The sequence below is a fragment of the Phaenicophaeus curvirostris genome, chromosome 14, assembly GCF_032191515.1.
Source record: "Phaenicophaeus curvirostris isolate KB17595 chromosome 14, BPBGC_Pcur_1.0, whole genome shotgun sequence".
NCBI lineage: Eukaryota > Metazoa > Chordata > Aves > Cuculiformes > Cuculidae > Phaenicophaeus > Phaenicophaeus curvirostris.
This window is the reverse complement of record NC_091405.1, coordinates 11,221,483-11,243,657: the sequence shown is the minus strand read 5'-3', so window position 1 is coordinate 11,243,657 and position 22,175 is coordinate 11,221,483. Positions and strand designations below refer to the sequence as shown.

The 22,175-nt window shown below is 42.0% G+C and overlaps 1 protein-coding gene across 1 annotated transcript in view; it reads left to right on the top strand.

Moving 5' to 3' along the window:
- The first annotated feature begins 9,619 nt into the window (after positions 1-9,619).
- Positions 9,620-22,175, top strand: part of CDYL2 (chromodomain Y like 2) — a 59,045-nt gene continuing 46,489 nt past the window's right edge. The window contains exon 1 of the mRNA XM_069868599.1: positions 9,620-9,711. Within this exon, the coding sequence (XP_069724700.1) occupies positions 9,688-9,711 (24 nt within the window). The 5' untranslated portion in view covers positions 9,620-9,687. The remainder of the gene's footprint in view (positions 9,712-22,175) is intronic.

The window sequence follows — 22,175 nt, the reverse complement described above, 5'->3', positions numbered from 1 at the left end:
GCCAGGTGCTCACCTGCCTTTGCTGCCAGAACAGAACTTGCACTCAGTTCAGGGGACTGACAGAGTAGAGTACACGTGTCAAAGATTTCTGTGCTCGAGAGGAAAAACGAACAGCAACAGTGATAAGGAATTGGATAGTCATTTTCACAGCAATATTTACTTGACACATGCTCTGAAACTGTGTTATTAAAACTAGAACAGAAAATTATATGTTTCGTTACACAGAATTAGAATGAGAATGGACTGGTTTGAGCACAAAAAAAAAGCGTAACTGAGAGGCTGTCCATGATAACAAAAAACAAACCAAGATTGTTATCTGATGATATCAGTACCAACACTCTGCGCTGTGTCTTGTATGAAATATTATCTGCATCCTGTACTCACAAACAATAAACAACACTCAGCTCTTACTTCCATACAGTAAGTTTAGACGGGCTTATATGGTTCGATCCAACTGTTCAACAACAGAAGGGACACAGTAACGCAAGTCAATGAGAATTACAACTACAACTGACCAGAACGTCAAGCTGAAAACAAAAACACAACTTCTGCTTTCAGAAAACTCTGAACCATAAATAACATGTTGCAAAGAGAGCAGATGAAGAAGTAGAATTAATGCATTATTGTAGAACCAAAATAACACAGAGTAAGACTAAGAGGTGAAAGGTGAGCTGGGAGTGAGTCCTTTGGTTCCTGCCAATATGTGATTTACCTGCAGTTAAAGACTCCGGGCCAAAGATTCAGGGAAGGTGAATTGCTGTTGCTATACTGAAGTCATTACTTTAAATTCACTCTAAGTCCAGCTTTCAGGCTGTGGCTTTTCATATGCTCCAATCTGCTTTGTTCTAACTGGACTGTGTAGGAAATTTGAGTTTGAGGGTAGTGGTAGAGACCTCTCTACTTAGGTTTTACATTCCCCGATTTTTCAAGAGCCACTCTCAAATCAGACAGATAAATGAATCAGACTTTCAAATTCATACTAGGCTTTCTCATTTACTTCTTTTAACTCTCAAACTGAGTTGGTCCATTTCTGTTTAAGAAAGCCCTACAACAGAGACTGGGGAGCAGCCCACATCTAACCACACACCGTCTGGTTGTCATCTCTTCTATACTGATACACCCTGTTACAAACACTAAAGAGAAGTTAAATGGTTCATTATTTGTAAATCAGTATTGCAAATGGATTCAAAGTTTTTGAAAGTCACTCTGGTGCAAAACCTAAACAGAGTCAAACTCTTGACAGTTCTAAAGTTGGGAATGTTTTATGTCTACAGTTAAAAACAAGAACATAAAAAACAGTAATACCTAAGGACAAGGCATCACCATTTCACAAGTTCTTTGTTAAAAACCACATATGTCTGCTTTTGAAGCATATTTTTCCCACAAATAAATGCAATGCAAATACTAAGTCCCATAAGGCCTGGTTTATAGCCCTTCCCCTAAAAAGTAGTCCTAAGGATTAGCATAGTTAAGTACGTACTGTAATGTAGAGCCTGTTGTATATTCATTCACCGCGGGTATAATTCTCTTCTTAGAGACATTACCCAGCCCAGCAACAGCCCTTTTATGTTAATGGAGAGAACCACTAGCTTGTATTTGAAGGCATCTATAATAACAAATAATTAACATGCATGACATATTTACATATTTTTTAAAGGGCAGGCTGTACAATATAGCACCACATAACATAAATTATTTCAAAATATAAAACATTTTAGCAAAATAAAATAAGGAAAAATATTCCTTTAAAATGTAGCTTACGTGCTGGTAGACAAACTCCCTATAAACACATAACATCTTTTAACTGTGTGCCATTAGTAACTCCAGCTAACTGGGTGCAGAAGGAACTTCTGAATGCCCACCAGACAAAATTAATGCTACCTCTCCTTGGACTACAATGGGCTTTTGCCATTTTGTCAAGGTCTACAAGGTCTTTGTTTTAAAAGAGGCAAAGAGTAGCTAGTTCATAATACTATTTTGAGCTGTGTTACAATACTCAAATACCATATATGTGCGTTTTATTGAGTGAAACCTAACAGAATTTCCGAGCACCCGAGAATCCTGTAACTACAAAAAGAAGTCTCTCCCTAAAGAATATAATCAGAAACAAAGCCACACATAATCCAACCAATCACTGGAGCAAGGGCCTGAGTGTTGGGATATGGATTTCATCCCTGACTACACAACTCACCATGATTTTGAGAATCATCAAGTCACAACACATTTCAGTTTTTGGATAATCACGCTTAAGATCCTAACATAGTTCTACCAAGCATTTTGAAAATCTCATTAAAAACGAACTGGTTAAATTTAGCTTTGTGAAATCTAATTTAAATATCCATTTAAATGTAAGGAAAGCTTTTTTCACTGTGAGGGTGGTTGAACATTGGAACAGGTTGCTCAGACAGGTTGTGCAATCTCCATCTTCGGAGATAGTCAAAACCAGCTGGAGATGCTCATGAGCAAATATGCTCTCAATGACTTTGCTTTGAGCTGCAGGGCTGGACTAGATGATCTAGAGAGGTCTTCTCCAGCCACCGCTATTCTGTGCTTTTCTCGTTGTATGTATTTCAAAACACTTCCAGTGTGTTACAGGGTTTTTGCCTGTAAGCCCAGTAAAAAGCACTGGGAAGCACCTGCTGGCTTCAGGCTCTCCATCCTCCCAAGTATTGTAAACGTTCTCATAAATAGATCGGCCTCCATATTGTCTCTCACAAGCAAGGAATGGTTCTTTAGTTTTCTGATATGTTCTGTGTCGTTGCATAGTTTCAGAGTTGCTTTTATAATCATGAAGAAACTCCTTTTCAGTGTGCGACCCTCGAAAGGAGCTGAGCTATACAGAGGGTGTTTTGTGAATGGTAAATACAGAGATCCAAGCTGAGCCCATGATTAAGAATCACAAAACACAGTACTGCTCAACACATAAAATTATACATCTAGATGTTAAAACCCTGCATGTTTGTGTATTAGTCGATATCTCTAGTTCAGTGCAGTTTTTATAGAGCAAAGTTTCAGGAAAAAATTCCATTACCTTACTAATGTGCTGTAACACAGTATGATCACTCTGAATATTACATACATTCTATGTGTACACTGTACTTAATTAGTCAGATGTCTTCCCTTAAGTGAATCTTTCAGTTAGGCAAATCTAGTAGTATCATATTGTTATTCTTTACAATGATTCTAATACATCTTGTCTAGATAGTACTAATAAACTTATCCCAACTTCCTTTAATTGGCACTGTGCAAGTTTCAAATCGCGCACTGCATTACAACTTATAACATTTTTAGATGTTTACGCACCGTCATTTATTGCTTAACAGAAGAAAACCACTTGAGCTACCCACTTCACACTTCTATTTCTACCCACATAGAAATAAGGCCATAAACCGAAGTCTCTGATACACAACTCTTACTAGATGTTCAGGTTATGCAGGAATACAAAAAAATAATGCGTGTCATTTGCTTCTGCTTGATGCATATCATGACTTGCTAAATCTGTTGAAAATTCAACTGTTGAGCCATCAATTTTGAAAGCTCTGTATACACAAGAGTTCCCATGTGAAATTAGCTTCCATTTGGTCTACGCTTTCCCCTTTTCATTGCTTTAGTAGGAAAGTCAGCAAATCCTTCAACATGAATGTTTTGGCACCTTTCTATTATCTATGACAACATGTCAGGTGGAAAAACGGCATTTGCAAACAAGAGTGAGCAGAATATGGAAAGATGTTATTTTTGGTGTCATTGGGAGGTACTGGCAAAAGAATCGATATGTTCAGACAAAGACAAAGCTATCTTAATTTTTGACATAAGACAAGACACAATGATTAGCTTCAATCCTTGTTGCCAGACACGGTTCTAGTTTCATAAAATAAGATGGTGAATGATATAACCCTATAGCAAGAGGAACCAGGAAACGCAGAGCTGAACAGGTGTGGAAGGCACTGAAATTCACAGAGGTTAAAAGAACACTTCCACTCATGTCCAAGATTTTTGCATGAGGCTCTACATGACCATTTGTATTCCAGAACAAGCGTGCACCCTGCTAAAGCATCTTCTACAATGGCTGTTATACGGCTGTGAAAATAATCCATGGAAAACATACCTTGGCTGACTCACAGCAGAAACCAATTCTGAGCCACTTCTGTTGGATGCAAAGTCTTACTCACTACCAGGTTTTCTTTGCGGAACACTGCTTGTGCTGGTTTAGGGAAACATCGCTTTGACAGTGAAGCCTCCTCAAGCAAGATAATTCCTGTACTCGCCTTTTTTCTTGCAATGGTGCACACAATCTCTGTTTCCTTCTCCTATGACACACCATTCCATGCTTTAATTAAGGCAGTTTTTTCCTCCATCTCCCTTTCCCATGCAACATCAGTCTGTTAAAATGACTGCAATGAGTTGATCCTAATACTTGCATGGAGATCTGTTAAAATGAATAGATCACATAAATCAGCTCACAGAATGAGGGCACGCATTATAGGTAATGTGAAATATTTCCCATTGACAGTAACTGACAAGCAAATATGCTTGTCTTGGGATTTCCTTATTTTCCAAGTCTAGATGGATAGTGGTAAGTCTACACAACTGCATCATACAGATTCCCACCTGAAATATTACCATAATAATATCTTCCATATATCTTCGCTGGTATCCACATTTTCATGTATCCTTGGTGAAAGTTTCACTTTTCCCCTTCCCAAAATAAGGCAAAATTATACTGGCCATACTTAATAGAACAGCACAGAGTCACAAAGTTGTACGAAGTAAAGACACTTTTCAGAACAGCTGTCATTTAAATATACTTTCAACCCCAGAAGTCTCCTTTTGTGGCATATGCTGTACACCAACAAATAAACATTGCTCTGCTTTCTATACGTTTTTGTTTGTTTCACTACACTGTGGTATTTCCAACTCTATTTCAAATGCTTCCTCTTGATGATATGTAATTGCACGTTAAAACATCCAAAGAAGGGTTTGGAGGAAGACATTAATTTAGCATTAGAATCAAACGATCACAACTCCTTGTTTGCTTTCAAAGACAGCATGGCACAGGGCAAAGTATGCTGGGCTTCTCCCAAGTCTACCTCTTCTTGTCACAAAATAAGGTAAGTCAATTATGTAAAAAAAAATGCGGCAGCTTCCTACTTCCTTTCACGTTCATCTGCTCTCTGATGTTTAGATGCTGTATGTATGCTAAGGACATGCTCATCTTGTTTTGCAACTCCTAATTTACCTTGCATCTTGGATAATTTTTCTGACAAGATTCCCGGGGTACTTTAGCTCTCTCAGCCCTATCAGGTGAGGATACAGCCATCACGGCACCAACCCCTCATCCTGCCTATCATCCAGCCAAGAACAGAGACATCATATGTGACTCTCCTCTTCCTGTTGTAGCTAGTCATCATTTCCTCTCAACTCTTATGAACTCACCTAAGCACTTTCTTTCGTTTTCACACTCTGACTTTTTCCGTGTCCTGGTCATCCTCCTTTCTTTGGTTAGACAAACACCTTGTTCCCTGCTTTCTCTTCCAGTTGCTGCTGCTACATGACTCCCTTTTCGCTCCCATTTATTTCACGCAGCCAAGGCTTTGTACAGCTTTCTCGGTGCATTCACTTTTGGTTCCTTGTCTTTCTCTCCTTCATCTTACTCATGCCTTGTTTTCACCCTTTTCTCATTTAATTTTCATACCTTACTACGGCAATTCTCTCAATTTCTCTATTTACCAAATTATCCTCGCCCATCATCCAGCTTCCTCCCCAAGAGACAACACAGTCCTTCACAGCCACTTTTCACAGAGTTTGCTGCCAAAATGCACTATCTGACTGTACGCTCCTTGGAGGAACCATGTCATTGACTGTACAGTATCTACAGTATTTGCATAGCACTGGACGGACTGACTAAACAATCAATAATGAACCAATGACACAGCTATGACAACTGTATTTTAGCTTTCTGAAATATAATTGTTTCATTTATTCAGTTTATTCAGCCTGAGAGGTAATTCCTATAACTAAGGTACTGGAAACCAGAGCATCCACCAAATCAGAAGAAGTGTTCGAATGTGACGTATTGCACTTGGAATGCCTCCCTTGCTTGCACTGCTCTCTTGGGATGAGAAATAGGAGAAGGTGGCGAAACAATAAGAGTAATGAATAATTACAGATTTAGCAAAAACCTTCAGTTCAGAGTTTGTAATCTGTACAAAAATCTAGATTTCGCAGCAATTTCCTTTCAGAGTGAAGATATTTCCATTTAAAGGCAATTAAAATTGGGAAAATATGTGTTTCCAGAAAAATCTGTTACCAGAAAGTTTTTTTAAAAATGGTAGTAAGTTTAAATAATTCTGGTTTTTCCAAAAGACTCAGCAGTATGACCTGACTAGTTACAACAGACACCTGCTGGGAAAATGAAGGTCACTTGGACTTTTGGAGTACTTCAAACCTTGTTTTGTGCTAAATGACAGGGAAATACATTGAAACCACAATCAACTTTTTCTGGGTTTGACAATTGCAGAAGTCCTCTTTCTGCTCCTCACCATTGACTCACACACCACTGCCTCCCATGGGACCGTGTACTCTAAAACAAGGAATTAGTAATCAGGAAAAAGATGTTTCCCCTCTTCAAAGTATTCACTGAAGCATTCATCCTTTCAGAACTGCTAAACTAATATTTGTTTGGGTTGTAAATCTTACAGCAACAATATTGACAGTGTTAATGTGATCTAAACACTGTACAATGTAAACGGAATTTTCTAAAACATAGACCAGCTCATGGAGATTTCTCTCAACGTGGTGCAGGGTGGGTTGCTCTAATTTAAGCTGCCTCAGAGCAGAACAACAGTGGAGACAAGAAAGAACAGTCTGATTATCAGACCTGTCTCGAAAGAAAAGACGTGTTCTTCTACAGCTTGGGAAGGGACATTTTTTAATTCATTCAAGGCACCTTTGGAGCAACTTGCTACTATGGAGAAAGCCACCAGTGTCAGAGAAGGAATATTTTACAATGCATCTGAAGAATGACTCACTGGATTTGACTGCCATTTTGTTTACTGCTGTGGAAAGCAGCAAAGTAGTAGGTGTAATAAAGCAGACTTTGAAGAGAACTGCATTAAAATGTCTACTTATCGATGGAATATTCTGCTCAATGAGCACTCCAAAGAGCTGATTTGCTACTGTAAACAATAAATGTCACTTTACAATAAGAGAAAGCAGTTGATTTATCAAGAAAAAAATACAGGGTGTGATTATTAAGTAATGCATTTCTTGGGAATGTAAAAATTTTTGCTGCACTAATTACTAAAATTGCTTAAGGCACGGGTAGTTTACAGTATTTCTTAATCCTTTCAATACTTTACTCTTCAAATATCAAATCCCCTCCAGTTGCTTCAGCTAAGATAAAAAAAAAAGCAGTTGTATTTTACGTAAGCAGAGCGGCTTGTCCTTAGGAATTCAACATTATCGCACCACCCAGCAGACCACACAAACCATAAACATCTTTGCACTCCAAACTACCATAAGATAGTTTTTATTGAGCTGTAAGTCAATACTAAGCTGGTTAGCTGGCAAATTCATAATCACCACAGGTAATATTCACAGTTAGGAGATGGGGTCAATCAAGAGCTGGATATGCATGTGTTATTTCCCACTTCCATGATAAAAGGTGAAAATGTTCGAAATACCCGATATTGATGTCTCAAATGGGAATCCTTTCAGTCAGAAAAGTCTTCGGCTTCACCCCACCTGGTCTGTGTCAGGTTTTTCAGTCATAAATGAAAGTTGAGAAATAATTCAGCACTCGGTATCAGTGACATTTATAAACCATGCCTGGACTTACTCTATCACGCTCAATAACCAGCTCCGATCTGCTGCTCAGATAATAGCCTGGGCAGTGCCAAGTCCCACATTAATGTGGAGAGCAGCAGTACACGAAGGACTGAAATCAAGAGATGAAAAATGCCAACACAAGGAAGACGAACAAACGCCACGACCTCAGCACAGCCAAATCGCGCAGCACTCGGTGTCACTCCCAGATTCCAGGGGGATGACTACCAGAGGTTGGTTCTGAGGTGAGAACACGGAGTCTAAAAGCCAGTACTGAGTGCGGCAGGCGGGACACGAAGCCAAGGCATGAAGAGCGCATCTGAGCAAACCCTAATAGCAACCTTCTGTGTCAAGAAAGACAATATCAAGAGGACGCTCAACACTTTACCTGGAGAAAGAAATCCTTCATGGTATGAAGCTGCAGGATCGCTGCTCGAGCCCTTTGCTTTGTGGAGGGTGTGGCATCACGCTAAGGACCCTTTGCCACACAGCAGCTCCTGTCTCCTCAAGATTCCATTGTGGCTGGTGGAACACGTGGCTTCCTCTTGTGATGACTCAGTTCATCTTCACTGAGCTGGTGTAAGGAAACCTCCTTGACCTGGGTACGGCCAAGCAGGAGGTGGGCATGGGCGGGCAGGAGGTGAAAATGCTGCCTGGCATCATCTTCACCAGCAGATGAACTTTACTCATTCAGTGCAGAGGATGCAGTGGCTTCGGGACAACCCTTAGAATCATAGAATCACCAGGCTGGAAAAGACCTCATGGACCGTCGAGTCCAACTGTTCCCATCTGCCACTAAACCATGTCCCAGAGCACCTCACCCGCCCAGCTTTTAAACTCCTCCAGGGATGGTGACTCCACCACCTCCCTGGGCAGCCTCTGCCAGTGCCCCATGACCATTTTGGTGAAAAATTTTTTCCTGATGTTAAGTTTGAACCTCCCCTGGTGGAGCTTGAGGCCATTCCCTCTCGTCCTGTCCCCTGTCCCTTGGGAGAAGAGCCCAGCTCCCTCTTCTCCACAACCTCCTTTCAGGTAGTTCGAGAGAGCAATGAGGTCTCCCCTCAGCCTCCTCTCCTCTAGGCTGAACACCCCCAGCTCCCTCGGCCGCTCCTCGTACAACTTGTTCTCGTCGGAAACACCCAGAAGGCCCCAACCCCTCTGGCGTCGTGCGGCCCCGTGTCCGGCAGCCGCTGCCGGCGGCACGTGGGGACCAGGTGGCCCGTGGGTTCCATTTCCCGGCGAGGGCCGATAATTTGCAAAATGGCTGCAGGGGAGGGGGGCGAGGGGCGAGCGGAGCCCTCAGCCCGAGCCCCGTGCTGCCCGCGGGGACCCGCGCCTCGGCCGGCCGGGCCTCCAACGCCGACCACGCCTCTTTCGTTATTATTGTTGTTATTAATAATTTTTTTTTTAATCTATTTGTATTTATTTATTTAGGCTGCGAAAATTAAAAAAAAAAAAATAGTTTGAAGCGCTGCCGGCTCAGGGCGAGATGGAAGGAGGAGGAGGAGGAAGGGGGTGCGAAGGGGCCGCCCCGGGCTCGGGGGTCCCGTCCCGCTGCCCCCGCGGCGGGCGGGGTCGGGGAGGGGCAGGGGGCGCCGTCCCCGCCGCCGAGGGGAGACGCGGCTCCCGCCGCCGCCGCCGCCGCTGCTGCTGGTGGTGGTTACGCCAGCCCCGCCGCCTGCCTCTCTGCCTCTCCTCGCCTCTGATTCTGCGCACAGGCAGCCCCGGAGCCTGTCATTCTGCAAAACACAGTTTACTCAACAGAGAGGAGCGAGTGGAGCGGGAGTTGGGGGGGGGGGGGTGGGGGGAAAGCGGGAGAGGTGGAGAGAGAGCGAGAGAGCCGGCGCGGTCCCGCACCCCGGCATGGCTTCGGGGGACCTTTACGAGGTAACGGGGGTCGGCGGCGAGGGGGGCGCGGGGGGAGCCGCTCCGGAGCCCCGGCGGTCGCGGGAGAGCGGGCGGAGAGCGGCGAGGGAAGGGCTGCGGCGGGGGGGAGAGGGCTGGCGCGGGGATGGAGCGGCTCCCGTCCCTGCCCGCCGCCCGCCCTCCTTCCCCGGCTGCCCTCGACTTTCCCCGGGGCTCGGGCTCGGCAGGCCTTGCGGGAGAGGGGGGAGGAGAGCGAGAGTTAGCGGTAGGATGGGGAGGCGATCGCGGCGCGAGGAGCCCGGAGAGTGCAGAAAGTCCAGGTAAAGTCACGGGCGCTCTGGGCGGTGCTGAACGTGCAGATTTAGTGCGGAAAAATGCGCCCCGGCGCTGCCGGCAGCCGCAGGGATGGAGGCGGCTCCGCGCCCGCTGTGCAAAGTGCAGGAGCCGGCGCCAGGTTGCTTCACCTCGCCCCGAGCGGCGGGGGGGGGGGGGGGGGCGGCCAACTTCGGCGGGGCCCCCCTTGTCTCCTTGTCCCCTGGCCCCTCACAGTCCCCCGTTCCCGCATCGTCTGCCCCCCTTGTCCTCCAGCCTCCCGTGGGGGGTCCCCTTGCTCCCCAGCACCACATGCTGTGCCCCTCCTTGTCCCCCTGCTCCCCAACACCACATGCTGTGCCCTCCCTTGTCCTCGAGCCCCCCATGCGGGTCCCCCCATGCCCGGCTGCGATGCCCAAGCTGGGACTGAGCGTGGCCACTCGAGCCAGAGAAAGGGGAGGGGGACAGCGGGAGGTGAAAATCGGAAGGACTGGAGCTGAGTGTTGTGAAGTGTCCAGCTCCAGTAAGCGGAACCAGGATGGCAGTCTGCCATCCAAACCAGAGTGGGCATCCAGTGCTCGTTGGGTGGGAGCCGCTCCTCAGGTTCTGCGTTTCCTGGAGAAATGGCCATTTGTGTTGCTGTCGTCCAGTTTCAGGGCTAGGACGGGAACGATCCCTTTGCCAGTTGGAACCTTGTGTCGATGGTTAGACTCTGCTCAACCATCAGGGTGTGCCTGGGTGTGGAATTACTGCTGCGGTTGGTTGGACGTGGTTGGATTTGGTGTCCGATTGATCTTGATGATCAGCTTTAGGGTCTTGACTGCAAGAAGCGGAGGACCTGGCAGGTTTCATGTAGACCGTATTTACTTTGTCGTGGTCTTCAAAGTCTTTAACCAAAGTCGTAGTTAAGAGGTGACATTGCTCTATTAGGACTTTATTTTGCAGAGTGGGACACAGACTGCCTTTCAGGTGAACTGCAGTTACGGTCTCCTACATGGTATCAAATTATGAGAAATATATGATCATTGACCTTTTCTCCACCATTTTGCAATCTCTGTCATATTAGTTTGCGATTTCAAGGATGTTTCATTCAGCTCTATTGCTGTTGTGACTCCAGCATAGCCAGTGGGAGTTCTGTGGAGAACAACTTTGACCCAATAAAGTTAGTGATATGTTTTTGTGTTGGTAACTTCTAGGATGTGTAGAGGATCTTTGTCTGGGCTTGTCTGAGTTTTCTGTAGATATTTGGAGTGGTTCTAAAGAGAAAGAAAACTACTACCTCTTGTGCTAATGGTAGCTATGTTGGTTTAGCTCTTGCTAATCATTAAGAAATTCTGGGGGTTTTTATGATCTTTGCATTGTAAGAAGATGGCATTTGGCAGTTGGACGTGGGCTGGGCATTGAGTCCTGCCGCACAGCATACAAATGATGCCACTCAAGTAGGAACCTGGCATGGAGGTGTCCTGTGAGAGAGCAGACTTATGAACTCGTTTGCAGTCAGATTTAGGCCCAGTCACATTTGTATGGAGGGATGTGAACTGTTGGTACTGTGGCTCGGAGCCTCTGAATCACTTCCTTTCTTTGTTACTCCATTTGAACTACTTTTGCTTATCTTTGTATAATATGGAAGAGCTGTATCTACCCAAACAGGTAAGTGGAATTCTGGCTATTCATTCCTTGGTGTGTGAGGCATTTGGAGTATGACCTTCTCAGCTGGGTATGGTGTAAAGTCTTCATCTACATGTTGGACATTTGGGATGGTCTTTTGTACATGCAGGGTTTTCGTTATCAGTCCATTTACGATGTGCGTCTCCACCATGAAGTTCTCCATGATGGAGGACAGACAAAATGTCCAGAAGGCTGAAGAGTTTGTATGTCTAAGAGGTAGCAAGGGTGTACATAGTAGTAGTTTTATTTATAAAACAACTTGGCTTTGCCTCCATGCTCCTTCCTGTCGCAGAAAACCAACCACATCAAAGGGACTGATCAGAAAGAGGTTCTTACAGGCGTGATACCCCACACCAGTTAGCACATGGGATGAAGGTCTTTGTGCCTTCAGAGGCAACACCTCTGTTCTTGCTTGGATACATCGTTTTTTTCTGTCCTCTGGAACAAGTAACACATTATGAGGATGGCAGGGTGACCGTTAAGCAGTTTCGGGATTTTGGTGTAAATAAATAATTTGGGGCTTGTGGTGACATTCCAAAGGTGCGCTACGTTCCTCATTCCCGTTTGACTCCATTAGTAATGTCCATGTCCTTCAAGGATTCTTACTGAGCTTAGCAAATAAGACAGTAATTACCTCTGCAACTGAGCATGTTTAATTCTGGCTGCTAAATTATTTTTGTTAAAGCCAGTCATGATCAGCACAGCCATGATGAAGCACATTAAGAAGTACAGGGCGTATTACCTATACTAGCTCTCATATTTTGGTGGCACTCATGAAATTTAAGATTGTAAGTTTTGGAAATAGATGCGCATATTTATCCTGTCAGTTCATTCAGTTTTCTATAGTTGTGTTATTTTAAAAGGTTTTGAACCTTTTGAGCATCAAGAAAATTTTAATTAATATCTTAAAAGCAAAATAAGATCACAGTTAAAATGACCTCAGTGTTTGGTTAACTGAGTGTCCTTTTCCAGTTAGAAATGGATTCAATCTCCTGTTATGTTTCTTTGAGGGCTATGAATCAAGTACCAATTTATTCTAGAAGCTAAAGAACCCCCTTTGGGAATTCTGTGTTTACTGGTTGTCAGTTCTAGATTTGTGTATTACAACCAAGACACTTTACATCAAGAGAGCTCCTTCCATTATATGATCAAGGCAGGTGTTAAATTTTGAAGTTTTATTTTTAATATTTTTTTCCTAGAAGAATAGGGAATGCTGTATATATTTTAGTGTAATTCTCAGGCTGTATGAAATACTGGTTTGGTTTTGCTTGACTGGCACGTGCTTATGACTTCAAGCGTTTCTTAGTGGGTGATAGAGTCGTGGTTGGTTTGGGTGTATCTTTTTGCTATTTCGCATAAAAGGTAACCTGTTAAATGTTAAAGAACTGTGTTGCACATTCCTTGGAAATAACAAACTGAAAATAAACAACTTGACAAAAGGGTGTTCACAGTGGCCATCAGTAAGGCAGCCCTATTTTGCTTTATGATTCAAATCCACTGTTGGATGCGATAGGAAATTCTTATTAATTTTGGTAACAAACAAAGGGTATTTACTCCTAAATACCGAGTTTGTTGATTCACATTACAGTTGTTTTCAGTAATTTGAAGTAATATTTTGTAATTTCCTTGTACAATTTTGTTCTCACCTTATCTGAAGCCAAACAGTTCTTTCACAAAGGCTCTCATATTACAAGTATATGAGATGGCTTTAGAGGAGAAAAAAAATCATTGAGAAGAGTGCACCTAACTTTATTTTTTGTAGCACAGAGCATCCAGTTTGCTACAATAAATTCCACTTCGATGATTATAAGATTCCATTATCAGTATCACAGAGATGCAGACTTTGATGCTTTATTTCTTTTTTTATTTAATATTTTGCGGGTTTATGTGCAGTGGTCACAATTAGATGGTCAGGGATGCTGACATTGGAATCTAAAGTCTTATTTTAACATCGTGTCAGATTATATTACACCACCTTAGGTAAGTGATCTAAAGATTATAGCTAAATCTTTGAAGGGGAATTTCACATTCATATATTTCTGGATCACTACAGGAAACTCAGCGGTTTTTGCATTAAAGTGTTGTTCTTTGTGGAACAGTGGCATTTTCAAGAATGGCTTCTTCTCACTTAAGTGATACGGTACGCATGGACAGGAGGCTTGTCCACCATAGTGACAGGTTTCTATTAAAACTTAGCCTGTTTGTGCAGCTGGGTAAGAATGAGCTGCAGTTTATTTTAGCTCATGTGATCCTCCAGAAAGATAATGTATTGCCAGATGAGTTACAACATCTCCCATTTATACCAGCACTCAGGTACCAGCGAAGTCAAAACTTGAAGATAATAATGGCACAGTTTAGCCTGCTGAATCCTTATTGCATGTGGAGACATGCAGATGGAAGAGAACATGGCTCAACTTTTGGATGCTGAGTTTGGTTTGCAGATGCAGAGTTTAGAAAATAAATGTTCTTTTACAAAGTGAGTGGATGCAAGTTTTTGAGCATTGTGGCTGTCCATCCTGCATCACTTTCAACGGAGTCCCTTCTGGGGAGAGATATGTACTTAAAGCTGCTTATTGAACCGGAAAGCAGAAATCTGGTTTTAAAGTGTTTCACACATGTATCTTCTAAGACAGAGGTGACTTGGAAAAGGATGGTGTATTTAAGTAAATGTTTTTATTTCCCAACTTAAATCAGTCTCTTTATTGATATAGCAGTTTCATGGCAAAGAAACAAGGCTTGGTTTCATAAGCAGAAAACTGTGACTTAAATAGGATCAGGGGAATATAGAACAGAGTTAAGCACCTATTCCTTCTGTAGAAAGGTAAGTTAGGGGTTCAGTGCTGATTTCACTAATACCAGGCTTGTTCCCACCAGCTAGGCATCTGGTCATCTGTAAGTGATGCCTTATTTTTTTAGTGGAAAAGTGTTAGTAGCAACTAATTTGAAGAATCAGCTATTTACCTATACGTTATCATTGATCTGTTATCAAAATCAGTATTTAGAAGACAGCTGTCTTCAAAATAAGGTAACTTGCAAGTAGTATAACCCTCAGTCGATAGAAGCCTAGAAGTCTTGTTGCGTGATGGAAGTTAGCAGGACTCTGTTCCAAATTGGATGTGATTTGCAGCGCAGTGTTCTTCAATCCTAAGCTGGGCAATCATCTGGACAGTAGATTAAGCTCAGCTATAAAGCCCACAGCAAAGAGTTAACCTGAGTTCCCTTCTGCCCAGATCTTGTAGTTCTCTAAAGATACCGAGTGAGTTTCAAAAGCGTAACTGGGTAACTCTGGCAATATTCACCATCCTACTGAGTAATTCCAGTGTCAAGACGCACATGGAACATCACAACGCACATAATGACTGTCTTGTTTACCTACAGCGTCACACTTTTACCACGACTCCCAACTTCCTCGTTGCATTGTAAACGGCTCGGCATATCTTGGGATACTGAAAATCAATTGATTTCTTATGCATGTTCAGTTTTGTCACAATATCAATTAATTGTTTTCTCTGGATCAAGTGTAGTTTATCTTAAGGTGCATGTCGTAAGCATACCCCTGGTTGGAAAGACTAGTGAAAACACACTCTATATCACCCTGGAAAGCCTAAACATATGCAGTGAAGATTCTCCCACCACCAAAGATACCGAGCCGAACGTGCATCCCTTAATTATCTAGATTCAATGTTCATACCTCTCCAAACAGTAAAATGACATAAATTTTTGTTATGCTTTCTGAATGACAAATCCAGTGTCTTACTCAGGGTTGGTCTTTGATACAAAATTAAAATCCAGCAATAAACTCTTTGTTTAGTAATTGTTTCTGAAAGTTTAAATGTTTAGAGAGAGACAGTTCAACTAATGGCAAACTTTAAATGTGATCTAATATTGAAAGAAATTGGCTGATTTTTTTTTTAATCAATGGAGTAATTGTGATGGCCAGCTATGCTGTAAATAGCATTTCTTTGTCCATTCATTTGACTTTTAGCAGTATTACAGTTTCTTGGCTCTGTACATTTTCATCAGTGCATTCCTGGTTTGTTGTTCCTCCTCACCCATATATTTTTCAGACAATTTTTGTAGCATGTTTTATCACACTGGCATCTTGACCGTAGGAAAAAAAAATTCATTAAATAGTTAACTGTTACTGGTGTCTGAGCAATATAATACATCAAACACTTTAAAGTGAAATATTTGCAATTTAGGGCAGCTAGTAGTGGGGTTTGTGAATGCTGGCTTGCATTACATTCATGCAAATAAAAATACACTGGTTTTGACAAAAGGAAAATCATCCTTTTGGCCTGTTGAATAATAGTGTCACACTCATTGTTTCTTTGTTTATTGTCAAAACTTCAGACTGCTAAATTGCAAAACTGAGGGGAAATACACTTCAGTCTGGTTTTTTCTATTACACAGAGAAAATGTAGACTCCAATACTATTTCAATACCATCTCATTATCAGCCATAATATAAAATATTGTTGCAAATCTATTAAGTATCTAAAAACTTTCACAATAGGTTGATATGAGTGACTTGTGTTGGAAAAAAATATTCTTGTTGTGGCTTACCAGAGGAGGGAAAATAGGTTGACTCTTGCAGAATCATAAACGGTAGCAGCTTGGTCGGTAGACTACTCAACAAAACACTAAAGCAAAAACAGTACTGAAAACATCTGTCGGAAGGACACTTCTCTTTGAAAATAGCAGTTGAGTTGCTCCACTTGGGCTTCACTGAATTTCTCACAGACCACCCACAAAACTTGCAGCCCATTCCTTCAGAGGGGCTAAACAGGAACAATGAGGATATTTTCTTCCATAAGGTACTTGGCTGCATCTATTTAGATTTTGTGGGGTTTATTTGAAATCATCTTATAATGAGGTAATCCCTTACATCTACTCAGCACCCAATGGATTCAGAAGGGATACAAGGGTCTGCACACCACTAAGGCTGAGCTCCATTGCACGGAGATTAGTAGCACCTATAAAAAGAAATAGAATCAGCAGATAAATGTGAATGTGTCTTGGTTTGGAGAAGAGTTAATATGACTTTTTAGAGGAAAGTCACATCTTGCAGAACTCTTGGTCAGTATGTGGATGAGAATGGTTCTGGCTGGTGTAAATGGATTTTGAAATAACTTTCTGGCAAGATCGGCTGCTACTGAAACGAAGCTGTGGTCCAGAAGGGTTGGACATCTCTTAGACTACTGGGTTGACACAGATGAAGCAATGAAGGGTAAGTTACGGTAGAGTGTCCAGACATCAATACTGGGATCATGTTGTACAATAGAATAATTGATTTGAAAAGAATCGCATTTACTGCTGATAACTAACAGATTATTATTAGCATTGTTAAGAGAAAGGTTGACAGTGATGAGCTGTATGAGAGTAACTGAAATACAGTGTTTATAAATTCAAGTTAATCATCAAAGGAAAGATAATTCTGACTATACATGCATAACAATGAGCCCTGAAGAACCTGTTACTATTCAGGAGAGATCTTGGAATCATTGTGGAAAGATTTTGGGTGTGTCTGCATTGGTATTTTAATTTGGATCAGGTGTGTGCTCTTGAAGTGAATCTCCCTGTAATCCCCATTTATCTCACCTCCATTTACATCACAGAACTGTCTTGGAGAGCAGTGATGCCCTCCTTTTGGATGAGAAAAAAACCCCCCAAGAGAGTGTGTTCCTGCTCCTAATGGGTGTATGGTCCACGGGACCAGACTACTGCTTGGCAGAGGTAAACCTTAGGCAAAGAGAATGTTAAGTGTTAATAAAAAAACAGTTGAGGACAAAACAGAAGACGATCACCATCATGTCACTGGAGAAGATGACCGTCCTTCCACATCTGCAGTACTGCAAGAACAGCACAGACAGAACTAGAAATAATGCAGAGGAAGTGCAGCAGGGTGTTGTGTGGTACAGAAAGGCCATCAGTGAAAAGACACCTTCTGACAACTTTATGGCTGGCAGAAGAAGTGATTGAGGAAGATATGAATGGTATGGAAAAGACAAATGGGAATGATTAGTTAATCCACTGATGAATGCTATTTCTCATTGCACAAGAAAAGGCATGCAGCAAATAAAATGATTAGGCAAATAACAGAGACAAAGGAAGCACTTCACAGTATTTAAATCTTGGAACTCATTGCCGTGGGATATTGTGGAAGTCAGAACTGTAAATGGTTTCAAAGAGCGGTAAACCAGCTTCTTGTAGGATAGATCCTTTTATATCTTTTAGCAGAAAAAAAAATCTTTTAACTGCTAATCACCAGCAGCTCGGCGGGAAGACCTAGGGCAGCACTCACTCAGCAGATGCCTTTTCCTAAGTATCCAGTACTAATTTCTGTCTATTCTGTTAGAATAGACAACATGTTGAGCTACATGGACCTTCAGTCTGACCTCACGTGGCAGTTCTTAGTTTTGTACTTACTACAGTCATTAAACAAACATAGGTATTGACTAAGATGTTGATACGGTCTGCAGAGATCACAAGCATACTTGCCTTACAACTTGTATTCTGTTATTCTAATTGCTAATCATTGTCATTTAGTATCTCTGCAAATTAAAGGACAAATCAGAATAGTGGGTTTAGTTTGCAACAGAGAAAAAGTCAGCCTCTGTTTTAGAGACCTCAGTCCAGAGTCCAGCAAGATGCAACAGGTGGTAGATGCAAACAAAATAGTAGAAGAAGGGAGGAGGCAATGAAGCAACATTGACTCAGACATGCATAATAATGACGTGTTGGCTCATTGCCATAGCTCTGGCTCATAACTGGGGTAAGGGGATAAAGATAAACAATGAAACATTTGAGTAAATGCATGGAATGAGGCAAATGGTGGAGTCCGTATTATTAGAAAGATATATGAGTATAATAAAATGTTTCTAATGAACTAAACCAGCTTTCTCCTGCTTCTAGGAGAAAAGTATTTGAGCATCTAAAAGGTTTTCTCCACAACGTTTCTGTATTAACATTTCTGGATGGTCTAGGTAGGCTTCCTTAATGCTGCACAGGGCTGGTAATCCACATGTATCAATCTTTAAAGGCCTTACCTGAACATACATAAAAATGCTACTAACTTTAGCAAACACATCAGGTTGATACTGTGTTGGGGTTTTTTTCCCATAAATGGTCGTTAATAACATACTGAAATATAAACAGTCAGATTTCTGACTGACCAGCTCATCAATTCTTTTGCAGATACAAAATCAACTTTTTTTGACGTCACTTCACAGTCACTGCGATGAGTAGTGGTTTCATAAGCTATTCTCAGATGTGAGGCTAACTACGAAGGAGAGAGCTTTGCTTATGTATCATCTTATTAGTCTTAGTAGTGAGAGATTACAAAATAAAGTATGATGTTACATAGTTTTTTTGAAGACTACTTAGTAACATTTGTTTGACTATGCTAATGGACTTTCCATTAAATATTATGCAGTTGAAATTTGCTTTAATAGTATTGTCAAAACCATTATAGTGTTTCCCTTTTTTTTGGAGAAGGGACTGTTTTGAAAATGACAAAATCACATTAATACACCTGATGACTTTGTCTTTTAGAAATCTTTCTGTGACAGGTTTCAGGTGGTTTAGCTCAAGAAATCTGACTAGAAAAATACTGGGGAATTCCTGCTAAATACGGCTTATGTGGAAAGAAAACGTGCAGTAATGTTTACTGGGCTCATTAAAGGAATCTGAGACTCTTGGATTGCAAAGTTGTTGAAATAAAGTTTTTTTGTGATTTATGTAAGGAAGCAATAGCGGACCCCAGAGCAAACGTGAATGCGTAAATTTTGGATGACGCAGCATGAGACCTTCTTTGATGAAAAGTGGTTGAACTTACCTTGGAAGAAATAGCAACCTTTTAGGTTCAGCAATGGCATGACATAACAGCATAGCCTCAGATTAAATAGGAACATGTCTCAGAGTCCATACAGGGAGGAGAGTGGAGACTTTCTGGATCCCAAATGAAGTACTAGGAATTACAGGGAAAACTACATTTATGTGCTAAAATGCCTTCACGTGACTCCAGGAGAAATAACCTGCAAGTTCTTGAAGGAATAAATACTCGCTGATGAGGGGCAATTAAAACTTTGTGATTTGACTGCTGTAACTGGAAGTGAGAGTGGAGTAGAGTCTGGGTGCGCAAACAAAGCTTTTCACACTCCAAAGATGTGAAAAGTTGAAAAGCAGCTTCCACTCTTGTGTCATTAGACATTTCTGCTGGTTCATAATTTTCTTCTGTGTTGGAATGTCAGAACCGATGTACTGTAACAGTCAGAAAGGAGATGGTAGAGGCAATGAGGAGTTTGACAATGTTTTTTTCCAAGTAGTCACTATTCTATGCCTAATACTGCTGTGAGCTGCAGATTAATACACAGTAGTCTATGGTACTTGTGTAGTCAGCAAAATACACCATGGAATGGGAACAGCGATAAAAGTAACAGGAAACCGAAAGAAGCAGTAGATGTCAGCTTCAGCAGTTTGGCAGCAGTGGAGGTGATTTTTTTTTTTTTTTACAGTAGAAATGCAAAATGACTGCTTTTCTGTCATATTTAAAAACAAAGTGTGTGACACACATTTAAATAAAAAGTAAACAATTGAGAATGCAGAACTTAGTAACACTGAACGGTCCCATTACTCACCTTTATGGCCTGATAATGCCTGATGTACAACAGAAACCCTGATGGTCTGTGCGCTCATGGTACACAAAAGATGCAACAGAAACCCTGGAGAAAGCCGTGTTTGATAATGTGTTTTTACATATTCCGGGGAAATAGTGGCTCTTTTATTCTACACCCAAGGGAATGCTCATGTTTCTTTATAAAATAAAAAGGGTGAGGCTCTTGGCCAGCTTTTATGGCCTTCTCACTGCTGCATTTTATTTACCTCTGGGTGTCAAGAATGGCAATCATCAATTCATTGCGGGAATGGTGGGTGTTTCGGAGCAGAACTGCTCAGCATTATAGGGGTGAGCAGTGCCTTCAGAGCACAGGTGATCTGGATCAGTTCCCTCCTCTGATTTTCATTTGGCTTAGAACTTGCTGTTTTGTGATGTGAGGGTACCTTTAGGGATGCTGAAGTATAAATACACCATCAGACTATGCAGCAGGCAGGCTGCCCGTGTGACCTGACAGCAGCTAGGGAGCATCGGAGTGCTCTAACCCTCCTGTCTCTTCGGTCAGCAAAGACCATCCAGAAGCCTTTGGACGGAGACTCATCCACTGCCTTCCTGCCATCTTCCCCGCTGTCTTCCCACCAACAGGGAATAACTTCCAGTACCTTCCCCAAGCACTGGCACACGCTTCCATCACAGGACAGATCAAAGCAGGATCAACACGTGGCCTGTTGTAGTTCATAATCTTGTATGAACTGTTGTTCTTGCTGCCTCAGAAAGCTTCAAGGAATTGCCTGAAGAATTGATGGAAGACTGCTGTTTCTACCAGCTGAATAACATGTCCCCTAGCTTCATTGTGAGCACCACAAAGGATGCCGCATCTTTTTCCTGCATTGTTTCACCATCCTACACTTTGACTTTCTACCATGACATTGTTTATAGTCTTTCTAGTGAGTGCCAGTGGTACCACATTTCTTACTCTTAGAAATGGCACCAAATTCTGCAGTGTGTGCATGGTTACCACTTATTGACAAGCTACTGTGGGGTGTGATTTGAAACGTTCTGCAACTGTGCTGCTGTTATGTTTTTGTGCTTCATCCACTCATACCACTGACAGCCTGTCAGGTTTAGAAGGCAAAGGCAGGTCTCCTTTTAATGGGAGCCAGGCCTTCTGTGTGTACCAGGAGTGATGGCATTTTCCTCTCCTGCTGTCAACGGCTGCTCTTGTGCCTATTTAGTATACAGGGAAAAAAGTCTTGCCTATTGATCAATTAGGGCGTATAAACTACTCTTTTACTTTGAGTATGCAGTCTGCAGAATAGACACCCTTTGATTCTCTGCAGACTGTCTCAAGATGTGTCCAAAGTACAGTTCACAAACTGAAGAACATTCTTTAATGCTCTTTTATCCCCAAGCCACAAGGCAAAATTCCTTAGGTAACTGGAATAATTTCTGCCTTAATGTAACACCTCTAGATTCCCTTATTAATTCTAGGCTTTTGTTCAGCTTGGAAGAGCTCTAACAGAACTTTCCCTAAACACCTTTCTTACTTCGTGTCCAGCTGCTTTTGCTCCTATCCTCACCAGAAGGCAGGCATTCCAAGATCACAAACATCTCAAGTAATCAAAAGCTGCAGTCTAATGACAGTTGATCTTTCGCAGTGCAGGGTCGTGCACCGAGGAAGGAGAATAACAGAGATATGGTTTGGATGTGTATTTAAATGAATTCACTTTTACTGGCATCGAGGGTGTATCTGGGGATTGCCTACAGATACTTAGTATTTGATATATCACTTATTCAAGATTTGGAAAGTACCAGAGTAGTAAGCCTCAGGGTTAGCAGAGGAACTGCGTGATCAGCTTTAGATCTCACAGAAAAGCTGATAGCAAGACCCA